At 43.2% G+C, this 17,865-nt stretch overlaps 1 protein-coding gene across 2 annotated transcripts in view; it reads left to right on the top strand.

Moving 5' to 3' along the window:
* Positions 1-10,381: 10,381 nt before the first annotated feature.
* The window catches only part of LOC143923628 (large neutral amino acids transporter small subunit 4-like), a 36,492-nt gene continuing 29,008 nt past the window's right edge, over positions 10,382-17,865 (top strand). Inside the window, exon 1 of one of the 2 annotated variants that reach the window (XM_077447427.1) lies at positions 10,382-10,603. In XM_077447427.1, coding sequence (XP_077303553.1) covers positions 10,465-10,603 — 139 coding nt within the window. In that variant the 5' untranslated portion in view covers positions 10,382-10,464. The remainder of the gene's footprint in view (positions 10,604-17,865) is intronic. The other variant, XM_077447428.1, reaches the window with a different exon arrangement.

The raw sequence follows: 17,865 nt of genomic DNA on the forward strand, positions 1-17,865 counted from the left end.
GATTTAGAGAAGATATGTAATGAAGAATGGACCAAATCCCTCCTGAGATGTGCAAACCTAGTCACCAACTACAAGAAAGGTCTGACCTCTGTACTTGCCAACAAGGGTTTCTCCACCAAAGTACTAAGGATGAGTTTCGAGTTCGAGTCAAACTCATATTCGACTCAAACATTGCCTGTTCAGCGAACAGTGAACAATTTGGGCTGTTCGCGTCAAATTCAAAAAGCCGGAACTCCCTGTACAAGTCTATGGGAGAAATCTAAAGTGCTAATTTTAAAGGCTAATATGCAAGTTACTGTCCTAAAAAGTGTTTGGGGACCCGGGACCTGCCCCAGGGGACATGGATCAATGCAAAAAAAAGTTTTAAAAAGGGCAGTTTTTTCAGGAGCAGTGATTTTAATAATGATTAAAGTGAAACAATAAAAGTGTAATATTCCTTTAAATGTGGTACCTGGGGGGGTATCTATAGTATGCCTGTGAAGAGGCGCATGTTTCCCGTGCTTAGAACTGTCCCTGCACAAAGTGCCATTTCGCAAGGAAAAAAAGTCTTTTAAAATCACTTTGAATTGTCGGCTCCCGTAATACAGAGCACACTCAATGAGTGTTCTCTGTATTACGGAAGCCGACAATTCATTCATTGATAAAAAAAAAAAAAAAAAAAGTGGGGTTCCCCTAAATTCAATTACCAGGCCTTCAGGTCTGGTATGGATATTAAGGGGAACCCCGCGTCAATTTTTAAAAAAAAATTTACGTGGGGGGTCCCCCTAAATATCCATACCAGACCCTTCAGGTCTAGTATGGATATTAGGGGAACCCCGTGTCAAATTTAAAAAAAAATTGATGTGGGGTCCCCCTAAAAATACATACCAGACCCTTTATCCGAGCACGCAACCTGGCGGCCACAGGAAAAGAGAGATGAGAGAGCGCCCCCCCCCCCTCCTGAACCGTACCAAGCCACATGCCCTCAACATTGGGAGCATGCTTTGGGGGTATGTGACCCCTCAAAGCACCATGTCCCCATGTTGATGGGGACAAGGGCCTCATCCCCACAACCCTGGCCGGTGGTTGTGGGGGTCTGCGGGCGGGGGGGCTTATCAGAATCTGGAAGCCCCCTTTAACAAGGGGACCCCCAGATCCCGCCCCCCCTGTTTGAAATGGTAAGGGGGAACAAAAGTACCCCTACCATTTCACAAAGAAAGTGTAAAAAATGGTTAAATAAGACAAACACACTTGAAAAATTCCTTTATTAAAAATAAAAAAAAGATTCCAGTGGTTGTAATCCACTCTTGCTATCCAGCGATGGATGATCATCTCTCCGGGGTCCAGCGATGGCTGATCTGATCCAGTAACGGGTGATTTTCAGTCCAGCGCAGTCCATCCATGCATCCACTGTGGAGACACTGCGGGGATCCCAGCACTGACGTTTCTTATATTAGGAGGGCGGGGCCACCCGTCACCTGACCCACCCCCTCTGATGCTGGTGAGGGAAGCCAGGGGTTCCCCAATGACGTATGGGTGACCCCGCCCCCCTCTGATATAACCAGGTTTCCGTTACCCAAAAAAATCGCGACATAGACATAAAATAGTGCAACAACCGCCGTTTTATTCTCTAGGGCCGTGATGGCGAACCTTGGCACCCCAGATGTTTTGGAACTACATTTCCCATGATGCTCATGCACTCTGCGGAGTAGGTGAGCATCATGGGAAATGTAGTTCCAAAACATCTGGGGTGCCAAGGTTCACATCACTGCTTCTAGTGTATCTGCTAAAAAGTATATATAATGTTTGGGGATTCTAAATAATTTTATAGCAAAAAAAAAAAAAAATACTGATTTTAACTTGTAAACAACAAGTGTCAGAAAAGGCCTGGTCTTCAAGTGATTTTTTTTTCTGCAAAAAAAAAAAAAAACATCAACAAGGGTGTGGGAAATAGTGTATAACATTTTAGGAAGGAAAGTTACAAGAAAACTTGAAGAAGAGAGCCGTATTAGAGAGTTTTGTAGAAACTGCTGAGTGTGCGCACAGAGTTTCATCCAGCCGATACTAATCTGAGCATCACCAGATCATCGCCTTCTACTACAATCTTCCCACAAAGCAGAACTGAGTTTTTAGGAGACAGAAAATGGACATCATGTAGAGGTGCACGCCGTCCAGGCATGTACTGGCCATTGGGACTACCGGGAGTTTCCCGGTGGGCCGATGGCTCAGTGGGCCACTCTGATGTAAGGGGGCTGGTGATGGGACACTCTGATGTAAGGGGGCTTCTGATGGGACACTCTGATGTAAGGGGGCTGGTGATGGGACACTCTGATGTAAGGGGGTGCTGATGGGACACTCTGATGTAAGGGGGCTGCTGATGGGACACTCTGATGTAAGGGGGCTACTCATGGGACACTCTGATGTAAGGGGGTGCTGATGGGACACTCTGATGTAAGGGGGTGCTGATGGGACACTCTGATGTAAGGGGGCTGGTGATGGGACACTCTGATGTAAGGGGGTGCTGATGGGACACTCTGATGTAAGGGGGCTGCTCATGGGACACTCTGATGTAAGGGGGTGCTGATGGGACACTCTGTTGTAAAGGGGCTGGTGATGGGACACTCTGATGTAAGGGAGTGCTGATGGGACACTTAAAATGTAAGTGGGCCGGTCTGGATGAAGTCCAGGGCCAAATTTCTGTCTCAGTCCAACCCTGACGCCGTCTGTGATGGGGCCCCCAGCTAACTGTCCTGCCGCGTACACACGACCGGACCATCCGGCACACTAGGTCCGACGGTCTTCCCGACAGACTTTTCAGCGGAGTTCCGACGGACTTTCCGAATGAACGGACTTGGCCACAAACAATCACACCAAAGTCCGACAGATTCGAACGTGATGACGTACCACCGGACTAGAATAAGGAAGTTCATAGCCAGTAGCCAATAGCTGCCCTAGCGTCGGTTTTCGTCCGTCGGACTAGCATACACACGAACTGATTTATCGACCAGACTCGAGTTCCTTCAGAAAGATTTGAAACAGGTTCTAAATCTAAAGTCCATCAGATTTTTAAACAGCAAAGGTCCGATGAAGCCCACACACGATCGAATTGTCCGGCAGATTTGTTCCGTCGGACCTTTGTTGTTGAAAAGTCCGGCCGGGTGTACACGGCATCACTGTAGTAGCTGTGACAATACCCATCATTATTCCTAACAGAAGGGTTTCGAAATCAAGAACAGGAGAAGTGTCTGGAAAGTCAGTACCAGTGTCGGTGCGTCCATTAAGGATGCGCGGGCGCCGCCCCTTCTCCCCAGCCACCTCCCTCTGTGTAGTATGGAGATTTTTGCATTGCATGAATCTATCCATGGCCGCTGTAGCCAACCCCTATTCAGGTGTCCGGCCCCTTTTCGGACGCTGGACACCTGAATTACAGAGGCGGGGGATGTTTTTGAAGTACCTGATTAGAGCCATAGGCTTTAACAGGATTCAAGAAAACCATCCATTGCGCTCACAGTTCACCCAGGATGTAATGGTGGTTACCTGATTGGTTGAAGGCAGAGGCGATCCCATTGGCCGCCTAGCACAACATGAAGAAAGCATGCACGGAGGACAGAGGAGCCATCACTGCGCTACCCATCCCACAGCTCGTGCCGGGCAGACAGTGGGCAGGCGAGCGGGAAGGGGGGGGGCACAGTAGCTGCATATTATTGGCACAGAGGCTGCAATCGATGGGGCACAGTTGGCTGCATTTGCTGGGCACAGAGGCTGAAAATGATGGGCACAGTTGGCTGCATATGATGGGCACAATTAGCTGCATATTATGGGCACAGTTGGCTGCATTTGCTGGGCACAGAGGCTGCATATGATGGGCAAAATGGCTGCATATGATGGGCACAGTGGCTGCATATGATGGGCACAGTTGGCTGCATTTGCTGGGCACAGAGGCTGCAAATGATGGGCACAGTTGGCTGCATATGATGGGCACAAATAGCTGCATATTATGGGCACAATTGGCTGCATTTGCTGTGCACAGAGGCTGCATATGATGGGCAAAGTGGCTGCATATGATGGGCAAAGTGGCTGCATATGATGGGCACAGTGGCTGCATATGATGGGCACAGTTGGCTGCATTTGCTGGGAACAGAGGCTGCATATGATGGGCAAAGTGGCTGCATATGATGGGCAGAGTTGGCTGCATATGATGGGCAGAGTTGGCTGCATATGATGGGCAGAGTTGACTGCATTTGCTGGGCACAGAGTCTGCATATGATGGGCACAGTGGCTGCATATTATGGGCACAGTTGGTTGCATTTGCTGGGCACAGAGGCTGCATTTGCTGGGCACAGAGGCTGCATATGATGGGCACAGTGGCTGCATATGATGGGCACAGTTGGCTGCATATGATGGGGAAAGTGGCAGCAATTTTTTAGCCCCCCCCCCAAAAAAATTGAGCACCAGCCACCACTGTTTAGTATAATACTAAGGAGTGTATTATAGACTTGGTTGTACTAATAATAATAATTATTAATATTATTATTAGAATATTTTAAATACAGATAAAAGGCATCCCCCACTCCTGCACAGCCAGGCACACCGAATCTTCACAGGCACACAGAGTCAGGGAGCAGTCCGTAGCTTTGTTTTTTGTGGTTTATTAGGGGTTAACAACTTGGATGGGGATGGGAGAAAAAGAAAGAAAAACTGGAAGCTTATTGGTTTCTATGCACTTGAGCTGCAGGATTCTGGCCAAAATGAGAATCACGATTTATTTTGCTTAGAATAAAAAGATCACGATTCTCACAACGTAAAATCTTTCACATCATACAAAAAAAAATGGGCTAACTTTACTGGCTAGTTTTTTTTTTAATTAATTAAAGTAATTTTTTCCCAAAAAATTGCATTTGAAAGACCGCTGCGCAAATACAGTGTGACATAAAATAGTGCAACAACCACCATTTTATTCTCTAGGGCAGTGATGGCGAACCTTTGCACCTCAGATGTTTTGGAACTACATTTCCCATGATGCTCAACTACACTGCAGAGTACATGAGCATCATGGGAAATGTAGTTTCAAAACATCTGGGGTGCCAAGGTTCACCATCTCTACTCTACTAAGAAAATGTTTCAAGTTAAAACCTTTTTTTTTTTTTTGCTAGAAAATGACTTAGAACCCCCAAACATTATATATATATATATATATATAAAATGTTTGGGGGTTCTAAGTAATTTTATGGCAAAAAAAAAAGGTTTTAATTTGAAACCAACAGATGTCAGAAAAAGGTTTAATGTTTTAGTGATTAAACCTTCCTCATTTACACATGAAGTCTATTCCTTTGACAAATTGTTACAATGTTTATACCAAAAGTGGAGGTACACCCTAAAAAATATATATATATATATTTTATGTGCAAATCATAAAAAAAAAAAAAATTTGTTTTACTCAACTCTAAATTAAAAAAATAAAAAATATGTCATTTATGTGCATAAAAAAAAACATTTGGAGAATTTTTTTTTTTTTACTCACCTCTAAATGCCTGTTGCTAGGGGGTCCCTTGTAATCTGCCTCCTTCAATGCCTGGGCTCCTTGCGTCACTTCCCTCGGCGCAGGAAGGGACATCAGCTCTGCCCCCTCCCTCTTGTCAGTCATCTAGGACACATATCAGGTCCGCCAATCATGGCGCGTGGCGGCGCTCGCGCATGCGCAATGGCTTCACAGCCGGGCGCCCACAGTTACAACGCCGGTGCCGACGAGCAGAGGGGGGACGAGTGGGGCTTCGATCCCCCACATCGCTGGACCCTGGGACAGGTAAGTGTCCGATTTATTAAAAGTCAGCAGCTGCAGTATTTGTAGCTGCTGACTTTTTTTTTTTTTTTTTTAAGTGGAACTCCGCTCTAAGTTCCACTGCTAAAGAATGTTGTGATTCTTGGCAGACTGCCCGTTTTTTTTTTTTCTTCTTTTCTTTTTATGGCTGTGGCTTCAGAAGAGCACAGAGAATTCTTTGCATAGAAAGAATCGTGAAACACGTTTGACAAGATCGCAACAGGGAAAAAAATTGCGATAACGATTCTTGAAGATTAATCTCTACTATGCACAGCTGCACCAGGGTTTGCACTCTCCAGTTTTAGTAAATCAACCCCTATAGGGTTAATGTCAGTATGTAGCAGAAGTCTCAAGGCAATATATTTACACTGCTACAACATAGGCGGGTATTGGCATTGCTGCACATCTGCTAAATGGCATCGCATTTCTCTGCGTGTTGGCAAAGTGTGCAATTAGATGTAACCATTTTTTATTTATTTATTTTTTTTATTTTTATTTTTTAACTAACATTTTTTAATCACATAAGGGACAAAAAGATTTGTCTTGCTTTAACCTCTTAAACATCAGAAAATTTATAAATGCCATTAAGCGCAATTTTTTTTGCCCCCCCTTCCACATTTCTTGTGTTACATTGTGAAAGTGCTGATCGCTCTGATTTCACTGTGTTGTTGGAGGGGAAGTTCTCACTCCTGCACACTTTCTCTATAATTTATGATGGAAAATTTATTAAAATTTACTATAGAAAGAAATGAGCTACACAGGCTGAAGTTCCTTCCATAATTAGCGGCCCGGAAAGTACCGTGAAGTGTTTGTGTCCTAGTACTGCCAACGTGTTTAAAAAACCTCCTGTTAACGTTTTAACATTGGTTATTTCCGCAGCAAACATAAATGCAGATCACAGTCACATCGAGATCAGGGACGCGTCGCGCTCGTAATAAAATCTGACCTGCAGAAGCTCGTTCGCTGCGTTTCGTCATATGGCCTCTTTGACTTTAAGGTGCTCTATTTTCATGTGTCGGTGTAGCGCTTCCAGTTATTTAGTACTTATTTCTGAGGGTGTTCCCCCTATCAATGCCTTCATCTGCTTTTCTCTCCAGAAAGGCAGCACCATATTTTATTCAGGCATAATCCAGGGTCGCCATCTATTCCTGGATTGAGATGACACGATCATGTAAATCCTGGTGCCGTTCGGTGTCAGTGGGAATATTTTTTTTGTAAAAACTCTACCTATCTTTAAAGTAAAAAGTAAAGTAAACCCGCTGACTTTTTTTTTTTTTACACCTGTAAGGGAAAAGGCATAATGAGCTAGTATGCACCGCATACTAGCTCATTATGAAATATTTACCTTAGAACGAGGCGCCAGCATCTCACTCGGTCCACGCCGAGGGAGCGGACATGTTCCCTTGGCGTGTCTTCCAGGTATGGCGGCTCCGGGCGCTGTAAGTGGCCGGAGCCACGATGTCGTCACTCCCGCGCATGTGTGCGGGAGTTTTCTTCCCGGCAGGGTCTGGCGTCTGCCAGTGTCCTGTCAAATACTGTCCCCATCGGATAGCATGCGCAGTACACAGGACAAGCAGATTCCAAAAATATCCGAAGATGAATGGCGCCTGTGCCGTGAGTCCAGATTCAAGCCCCACCATCCAAGTGGACATAGAGTTAGAATATAAAAGAGCCGAGCGAAGCAAGGCTGTGCCTGAAGTGCGGCGAGCGGCACTCTACTATATGCAGCCCTATGTCCACTTGGATGGTGGGGCTAGCACCTGGACTCATGGCGCAGGCGCCGTTCATCTCCGGAGACTTTCCGAATCTCCTTGTGCTCCGTAGTGCGCAAGCGCTGCCCCTGCGCAGTACACAGCGGACACTATTCGATAGGCGGACATTTTTGGACAGAACACCGGACTTTCAGCCAAGAATGCCTGGTGCGCATGCGCCGCTGAAGTCAGCGGCTCATTGCGAGGGGAATATCTCCTAAACCGTACAAGTTTAGGAGATATTCTTTTTACCTACAGGTAAGCCTATAATAGTCAATAATAATAATATAATTATGGTCAAAGTTAAAAATTTAACTATACAACCGCTTTAACCACTTGCCACCCAGGCCAATTCTGACATTTCTCTCCTACATGTAAAAATCATTATTTTTTTTGCTAGAAAATTAAATAGAACCCCCAAACAATATATATATTTATTTTATTTATTTTTTGTTTTTTTTTTGTTTGTTTTTTTAGCAAAGACCCTAGAGAATACAATGGTGCAACTTTTTATCACGCACAGTATTTGCACAGCAATTTTTCAAAGGCGTTTTTGTTTGGAAAAGAAACAGTTTTGTGCTTTAAAAAGAAAAAAAAGAGAAAAAACAGCAAAGTTAGCACAATGTTTTTGCATACTGTGATAGATGAAGTTACGCCGAGTAAATAGATACCTAACATGTCATGCTTCAAAATGGCACACGCTCGTGGAATGGCGCCAAAGTTCGGTACTTAAAAATCCCCATAGGCGACGCTTGAATTTTTTTTTTTACTGGTTACATGTTTTGAGTTACAGAAGAGGTCTAAGGACAAAATTATTGCTCTGTGTGTGGTTTGAACACCGTTTTCATATGTGGGCGGGACTTACTTATGCGTTCGCTTCTGTGTGCGAGCTCATGGGGACTGGGGAGCTTTAAAAAAAAAAAAAAAAATTTATTGTTAATTATACTTTTTTTTTTTTTTACTTTTTTTTGAAAAAAAATAATTTGATTACTTTTATTCCTATTTCAAGGAATGTAAACATCCCTTCTAATAGGAATAGGACATGACAGGTCCTCTTTATAGTGAGATATGGGGGTCAGTAAGATCTCACCACTAGACTGGGAAGCCTGAAATAAAAAAATAAATAAACCAATCGCTGCTTCCCAGCCGAAGCGGCGGCGTTTTTTCGATTGCAGAGGCCGGGCATGACGTCATAACATCGCGTCCGGCCTTTGACGATCATAGAGACTCCGGCAACCATCTGGTCCACCAGAAATCTCCATCCAGGGCTGGCGGATCCTCTGTCCGAATCAGCGATCGTAGCGGTGAGTCGGTAGAAGCAACGGAGGGTGGCTGGAGGAGGGGACGCCTCCCGTAAGAACGATTGAGCGGCGGAACAGCCGCTATGATCGCTCTTATCGTGTAGGGAATCACCGTCTGAAAACGGCAATATCTGAATGATGTCTGTAGCTACGAGCGTTATTCAGACATCCCCGCTCAAAATCCGTCACGTCATATGACGGCGGGCGGGCGCGAGGCGGTTAATTGATACTGCAAACCATATCTATGGTAGAGCGGCATTGTCAACCTAGTGTGGAAACTTCGCCTATGGAGATTATTAAGGGTAAAAGTTTGTTGCCATTTCACGAGCGGGCAAAATTTTGAAGCGTGACATGTTGGGTATCAATTTGCTTGGCGTAACAATCTCTTTCACAATATACAAAAAAATTGGGCTAATTTTACTGTTGTCTTATTTTTTAATAGAAAAATGTGTATTTTTTCCCAACAGAATTGTGCTTGTAATGCCCCATAGACACGGTTGGACATTCCGACCACAAAATCCGTTGGATTTTTCAGACGGATTTTGGCGGAAACTAGTCTTGCATACACACGGTCGCACAAAGAATGAGGTGACGTACAAAACGTGCGACGGGCCTACGTAGCGGCCAGGAGCCAATGGCTTTTGTCTCCGAATTTTTTTCTGAGCATGTGTGCCACTTTGTGCTTCGGAATTCTCTACACACGATCGGAAAAAGTCAGATCGGATTTTGTTGTCGGAAAACTTTAGATCCAGCTCTCAAACTTTTTTTTTTTTACCGACGGAAAAAGTCCGCTAGAGCCCACACACAATCGGATTTTACGACAACATAATCCGATCTGACTTTTTCCGTCAGAAAGTGTATATGGGGCATAAGGTGGCTGCGCAAATACGGTGTGACATAAAGTATTGCAACAACTGCCATTTTATTCTCTAGGGCAGGGGTCTCAAACTGGCAGCCCTCCAGCTGTTGCAAAACTACAAGTCCCATGAGGCATTGCAAGGTTTACAGTTACAAGCGTGACTCCCACAGGCAGAGGCATGATGGGACTTGTAGTTTTGCAACAGCTGGAGGTCCGCCAGTTTGAGACCCCCTGCTCTAGAGTGTTCAAAAAAAATATATAATGTTTGGGGGTAATTTTCTAGCAAAAAAAAAAATGATTTTAACCTGTAAACCCCAAGTGTTAAAAAAAAGGCTGATCCAAACATCATGTATTGATACACATCATCCGAATAGCTGCCGTTCCCCTGTTTGGTTGAGTTTTATAGACCGTGGCGCAGGTCAACAAATTCTCCTTATCAACATTGAATATTGAAATTCCTCAGCTACCTTTCTCTTTGATTCGCTGTGTGAACAGGTAATTGCTCGGTAATCTCTGTCTGTTTATGCTACGATTGTAGTGTACACACTGTGGCCCTACGTCCGGCCGTCTTCCCTCGCTCAGGATTGGCTGCTCCCGTTATGGGTGAGGAGCACAGACGTGTTATGTGTAAACATGGACTTGTGTCTCACGAAGGTTGGAGCACAATGCCCCATCATTAACTGATTTCACACACAGCTCCTCGCCTGTTGTACCTGGCATAGAAGGTGCCCCGTGGCCACCCCCCGGTCCAGAGATATGGGGGGCATCATGAGACTGTGGGTGCTCGGCTCAGCCTTGGTGGAGACATTGCTATTTTCTGGGTGTCTTCTTGGTTGGAACTCGCTGAGCCCCATCCTGGTGGAGCTGGGGGTGCTCGCTCGGAACTGCTATTCAGGTCTGTAACCGTCTTTATATGCATCTTTTTTTCCCACTACTTTCACCCTGTGAGCCGGAACCCATTCACACAGGAGCGTTTTGTAGCTTGAAGCCTTTGGCCCTTTGGTACTACTAATAAACAACCCTTTTTTTTTTTATACAATATCGACGAATTTTTTCACTTTGCCGCCTAAAAAAAAACAACTTTGGGGGAACCCTTCTCCCTTGTGTTGTATTTTCGGGGTGAGCAGCATTCTTCCATCTCCCGTTGTGTCTTTTCTTTGCTATACAAAACGCTGGAGGGGGAAAAAAATCAATCATTCTCTATGGAGATGGTTCACATCAGCCCAAAACGTCTGAAGCCGGAAGCTCCAAAGCGCCTGAAGCTCAAACAACTTCTTGAACTTTTTTTTTTTTTGGGGCGTTCTTCTAATTTTTACTTTGATGACCTTTCGACTTGTACAAAATTGCAGCAAAGACGCATGTAAATTATGTAAAAAAATACAGTAAAAAAACGTGGCAAAAATCGTGTTAAAACCGCGTGACTCTCTGCCTGAAAACGCTACGCTCAGGTGTGAATGGGGCCCTAATGGACACTTCCTGTCCTAGTGTGACAACCTTCACCGGACTGCGCCTACGGAGAATTGTAGGCATTGTCGTTCTAGGACAGGAGTACAGCACACCTCCTCCTAACCTCTCCATAACATAGGGGGGGGAAGATGTTTTGTAGCCCACAAAGGAGAACTAAGCAGGCATGATGCCAGTGTAGAGATGTGCACGCGGAAAAATGTGTTTCGTTTTTTCGAATCCGTTCGTTAAAGTAAGGGCCCCCTAAAAAAATAAAAATAAAAGTCAGCAGCTGCTGACTTTTAATAATCGGACACTTACCTGTCCCAGGGTCGAGCGATGTGGGGGAACGAAGCTCCCACCTCGTTCCCCGCTCCGCTCGCGGCGCCGTCATTCTTACTGTGGGCACCCGGCTTTGGCTTCACAGCCGGGCACACACTGCGCATGCGCTGCACAGTTATCTGGGAAACATGACAGGTCCCAGATGACTGTGCGGCGTGAGGGGAAGTGATGTCACCAGCCCGGACAATGAAGAAGGCAGACTACGAGGGACCCCCTAGCAACAGGTATTTAGAGGTGAGTAAAAAAAATAATAATTTCCAATTATTTATTATTTAAGAATTTTAAACTATTTTTTATTTTTTGGTGGCAACACCACTTTAAGTTAATAATTTTGTTTTGTCATATTCGTTATGTTAGAATTTTTATCATATATTCGTATTCAGTTAGTAAATTTAGTTATTTTTGTATTGATTCGAATTTCAGAAGATGGCTATATTTATTCTATTGTATTCTATTCTGTTCTAATCTATTCAATTGTTTTCTATTATATTCTTTTCTATTCTTATCATCATCCTATTTTATTTTTTACACCTTACTGTATTTAGTGCAATAAGTTTTTTTCATTTTGAATCTAAATTCATTTTCTACAGTAAAACCTTGGATTGAGAGCATAATTCGTTCCAGAAACATGCTTGTAATCCAAAGCACTCTTATATCAAAGCAAATTTCCCCATAAGAAATAATGGAATCTTAAATGATTCGTTCCACAACCATTTATTCATAAATCCTTCAGTTTATAGTCCTTATAAAAAGATTATAGCAATGTGATAGTTTATGTAACCATAAAATGTCCATCCACAAATGGAAGCCTCCACAAGGGGATTAAAAGCAAAATCCAGCAGAAGCTCCAGAGTATAAGAGAGAAGATAGGCGCCTCTAAGTGTAGCGATATGTTGCTAAATGTTATACCTTCATTAAATGTAACCATATTGCTACACTAAGGGCCGGTTCACACAGCGATGCGCGGCGAGGCATCTCCGACTTACCTCGCCGCGACCTGCGGGGAGCTCAGCGGCGACTTGCAGAGGACTTCTGTATAGAAGTCAATGCAAGTCGCCCCCGAAGTCGCCCCGAAGTAGTACAGGAACCTTTTTTCTGAGTCGGAGCGACTCGAGTCGCTCCTCTCAGAACGGTTCCATAGTACTGAATGGGGGCGACTTGCGGGAGCGAGGCGAGGCGAGCCGTGTCGCCTCGCCTCGCTGTGTGAACCGGCCCTTAGAGGTGCCTCTCTTCTCTTTTATACTCAGTTGTGATATGATGCTACTTGTATATCAAGACATCATCGCTTGTATATCAAGTCAAAATGTATTTAAAAAGTTTGCTTGTCTTGCACAACGCTCTCAAACCAAGGTTTAACTGTATATTCTTTTCTGTTCTGATCATCATCGTATTTTATTTTTACACCTTAGGCCGCGTACACACGCGGGGACTGTTCGCCCAACTTTGTCCGTCAAACAGTTTCGGCAAACAGTCCGCTCAAAATTAGCATGGACGGACATGGCCACACACGACGAACGAACAGTTTGCTGAAACCGTGCGCGATGACGTGAACGGCACGTACGACGGGACGAAAAATACGACGTCCTATACACTGCATTATAACTTTCGGCGTGTAAATCCTTTCTGAGCATGCGCGGAACTTAGTTTGATGAACAAGCCTACACACGAGGGGACTGTTCGCTGAAACAAAGTTTCAGCGGACAGTTTTTCGGAATTTCCGAAAAACCTTGTTCAGCGGACTGTTCGCTGAAACTGTCCGCTGAAAGCCCACACATGAGCGGACTGTTTGCCGAAACACTGTTCAGCGGACAAAGTTGGGCGAACAGTCCCCGCGTGTGTACGCGGCCTTACTGTATTCAGTGCAATATGTTTTTCCATTTCGAATCTGAATTCATTTTCAAATTTTTCGTTATTTCGTTACATTATTTTGTTTCATTATACAGATGTGCTCATACATACCCTGGCAGAATGTATGATTTCTTTGCCATTTTTCAGAGAATATGAATGATAACACAAAAACTTTTTTTTCACTCATGGTTAGTGTTTGCTCGTTTTTACTCTTTTTATGTCATAAATACACCAAAATCTACCCAAATGACCCTGATCAAAAGTTTACATACCCTGGAATGTTTGGCCTCGGTACCAGTGGCGGCCCGTCTATAGTGGACACTCTTTAGGTGCATTGTGTTTGGGCGCCGGACACAGTACACTATGGGAAGCGCCATGTCAATGCAATCAGGAGATTGCAGGCGAGGCACTTCATTTGCAGGCTTTTAACCTGCTTTGCGGCGCAATCCAAAGCACTGAGCAGCTTCCACCCGTAGTATTAGCCCTTGTACACACGGTCGGAAATTCAGACAGAAAATGTCCAATCGGACCATGTTGTCAGATAATCCGACCGTGTGTGGGCTCCATCGGACTTTTTCCATCGGAATGTCCGACCAACAAAGTTTGAGAGCTGGATATAAAATTTTCCAACAACATGATCCGATCGTTTGTAGAGAATTCCGATCGGACAAAGTGCCACGTATGCTCAGATCAAATTAGGAGATTCGTAATGAAACGCATCGCACATGTTTAGTTCAGTGAAAAGCCAGCCAGAGAATATTGTTAGAAAATGTTCCTCTTTTAGAATGTTTATTTCATCTTCTAATGGTTAGTGTTAGAGTTGCATGGGCACCAATACTGGTAACGGTATCGATACCGAGTATTTTCACGAATGCTCGTACTCGTGAAAATGCTCCCGATGCCGTAAACCGATACTTTGCGGTGCGATTTGCATCCATACAAACTCAATGGGCTCAAATCGCACTGCGAAGAATTGCACGCGATTTGAACAGAAATGCAATATGTGATACCTGTCCAAAAATTGCATGCAGTTTCCCCGCACACCGCTGTGTGAACTCGGGCTGAAGTCTCTAAAACAAGCCTGAGTTCACACAGGAGCGGTTGGGGGAAACCGCATGCAATTCGGACAGGGATTGCACCGCGTTCCTGTTCAAATTGCATGCGATTCTTTGCAGTGCGATTAGAGCCCATTCATTTTGTATAAGCTCAAATCGCACTGCAAAGTGAGCACTTCACTGAAAGCATCGGTACTCCTACTCGCCAATAAACATCCGGTATCGTTATGACAGAACGATTCATTTCTAAATGAATTTTGTATATTTGGAATTTGTTTCGAATTCAAATTCGGTTAGTATATTTGTTATTTTCAAATCAATTTCGAATTTTGGAAAATGGCTGTATTTGTTCTATTCTATTAAATTTTTTTTCTATTCAATTCTTTTCAACTCTTATCTTATTTCACTTGTATACCTTATAGTATTTATTTGCAATATGTTTCCATTTCAAATTCAAATCAATTTTTTTAATTCAAATTCATTGTCACGTTTTTTTCTAATTTAATTCAAATTTAAATCCATTTTTGAATATTTTCAAATTCAAAGTGGTTATTTCCTTATATTTTTTCATTTTATTATGATTTATTTTGAATGCGTTACTGTTACTGATTCGGAAATTCAGATACATCCGTATCTTCGAATAATGAGAATTTTGATTCGGAACTAAACGAATCATAGGAATATCAAGATTTAGTGTAAAGCCGGCCCGAGACCCAGAGAATTTTGTTAGAAAATTTTCATTTTTTTTGTAATGTTCGTTTAATTCTCTAATGGTTAGTGGTAGAGTTGCACCGGCACCAATACTGGTATCAGTATTGAGTATTTTGACAAATTCGTTTCATTTTATGATGGATAGTGGAGCCAAATTGACATTTGTTTTAAAACAAATTGAAGGAGCAGGATGGAAAATCTTTCTCAAATGAACAAATTTCTAACCGAGTGAGGGAAATATAGTAATATTGTAATGGAATCTATTATATTATTATTATTATTATATTGGAAATTGGAACATATGTAATGGAATCTATTTATTAGATTATTATTATTATTATTATTATTATTATTATACACCTTGGATTCCATTCAGATTTTGGGTCTGGGTGAAATTTTAAGGGCTTTTCGAATGACATTTGATGCTTTAATGATGGCAGGAAGGAATGTTCTGATGAAAGATTTTTCTGTGAACGTTCAAAAATCTTGAACTGGCCAAAAAATTGCCCAAATTGTAAAATGGCCAAATTAAATCCTCAATGCAATAGAGTAGATAATATAGGTCAGCCTTTCTCAACCATGGAGGTTGATCTAGATCAGTGATTCTCAACCAGGGTTCCGTGAAACCCAAGGGCTCCTCCAGAAGTTGCTAGGGGTTCCTTCAACACTGGGCAATTTCTGCCTCTCAGATAAGTTCCCACTGACTCCATTGATCTTTTTAGCTATCTGTAAGGCGGTAATTCTTCCCAATGACCACAAGTGTAAGGACCATTCTTCCCACTGACCATCACAATAATGTATCAGGAGTTGTAGATTTCAAATTTTTAGTAGGGGTTCCCCCGAGACCAAAGAACTATTTCAAGGGTTCCTCTGTGTTGAAAAGGTTGAGAAAGGCTGGTCTAGATGGACGTGTGTCTTTATTTCAACCTAACTATGTATCTACAGTGCCTTGCAAAAGTATTCACACCCCTTGACGTTTTTTCATATTTTGTTGCCTCACAACCTGGAATTAACATGGATTGTTTGAGGATTTCCATCATTTAATTTACAGATCATGCCCAACAACATTGAAGATCTTTTTTTTTTATTGTGAAGCAAACAACAAATAGGACAAAATGACAGAAAAAGTCAACATGCATAACTATTCATCCCCCCTAAAGTCAATACTTTGTAGAGCCGCCTTTTGCGGATATCACAGCTCCAATTCGCTTTGGATAAGTCTCTATGAGTCTTTCCACGTCTTATAACTGGGATTTTTGCCCGTTCCTCCTTGCAAAACTGCTCCAGCTCGTTAAAGTTGGATGGTTTGCGCTTGTGAACAGCAATCTTTAAGTCTGACCACAGATTTTCTATTAGATTGAGGTCTGGGCTTTGACTAGGCCATTCCAACACATTTACATGTTTCCCCTTAAACCACTCAAGTCTTGCTTTAGCAGTGTGTTTGGGGTCATTGTCCTGCTGGAAGGTGAACCTCTGTGTCCTAGCCTCAGATCACACACAGAGTGGTACAGGTTTTGCTCAAGAATATCCCTGTATTTAGCACCATCCATTTAGCACTTTCTCTCAACTCTGACCAGTTTCCCAGTCCCGACTGCTGAAAAACATCCCCACAGGTGATGCTGCCACCACCATGTTTCACTGTGGGGGATGGTGTTCTTTGGGTGATGTGATTTGTTGGGTTTGCGCCAGACATAGCGTTTTCTTTGAGGGGCAAAAGGGTAAATTTTAGTCTCATCAGACCAGAGCACCTTCCTCCATACATTTTGGGAGTCTCCCACATGCCTTTTCACAAACTCAGAATGTGCCATTTTGTTTTTTGCTGAAAGTAATGACTTTCTTCTGGCCACTCTGCCATAAAGCCCAACTCTATGGAGCGTACAGCTTATTGTTGTCCTATGTACAGATACTCCAGTCTCTGCTGTGGAACACTGCAGCTCCTCCAGGGTTACCTTAGGTCTCTGTTCTGCCCCTCTGATTAATGCCCTCCTTGCCCAGTCCGTGAGTTTTGGTGTGTCGGCCGTCTCTTGGCAGGTTTGCTGTTGTGCCATGTTCTTTCCATTTGGCATTTGGTTATGATAGATTTGATGGTGCTCCTAGAGATCATCAAAGATTTGGATATTTTTTTATAACCTAAACCTGACTTGTACTTCTCAACAACATTGTCCCTTACTTGTTTGGAGAGTTCCTTGGTCTTCATGGCAGGGTTTGGTTAGTGGCGCCTTCTTGCTTAGGTGTTGCAGCCTCTGGGGCCTTTCAAAAATGTGTGTGTGTGTGTGTGTGTGTGTGTGTGTGTGTGTGTGTGTGTGTGTGTGTGTGTGTGTGTGTAATGACAGATCATGTGACACTTAGATTGCACACAGGTGGACATCATTTCACAAATTATGTGACTTCTGAAGGTAATTGGTTGCACCAGAGTTTTTATGGGCTTCATAACAAAGGGGGTGAATACATACACACATGGAAATTATCCATTTTTTATTTCTGAAAAATAGTTTTATGTATATATTTTTCTAATTTTACTTCACCAATTTAGACGATTGTGTTCTAATCCATCACTTATAATTCAGATTAAAAAAACATTGAACTAAAGTTTCTAATGTAACAAAATAGGTAAAAAGCCAAGGGGGGTAAATACTTTTGCAAGGCACTGTATGAATCCTAGGGTTTCACGGAACGAACCCTGGTTAAGAACGGTTGCCCATAAATTTGAGCTGATGTCCCTTTTATAAATTCTATGGGGTCTGTTTATAAAACATTT

This window comes from Lithobates pipiens, unplaced genomic scaffold (assembly GCF_037356315.1).
Source record: "Lithobates pipiens isolate NorthernLeopardFrog02 unplaced genomic scaffold, aLitPip1_a1.2 Scaffold_22, whole genome shotgun sequence".
Classification (NCBI taxonomy): domain Eukaryota; kingdom Metazoa; phylum Chordata; class Amphibia; order Anura; family Ranidae; genus Lithobates; species Lithobates pipiens.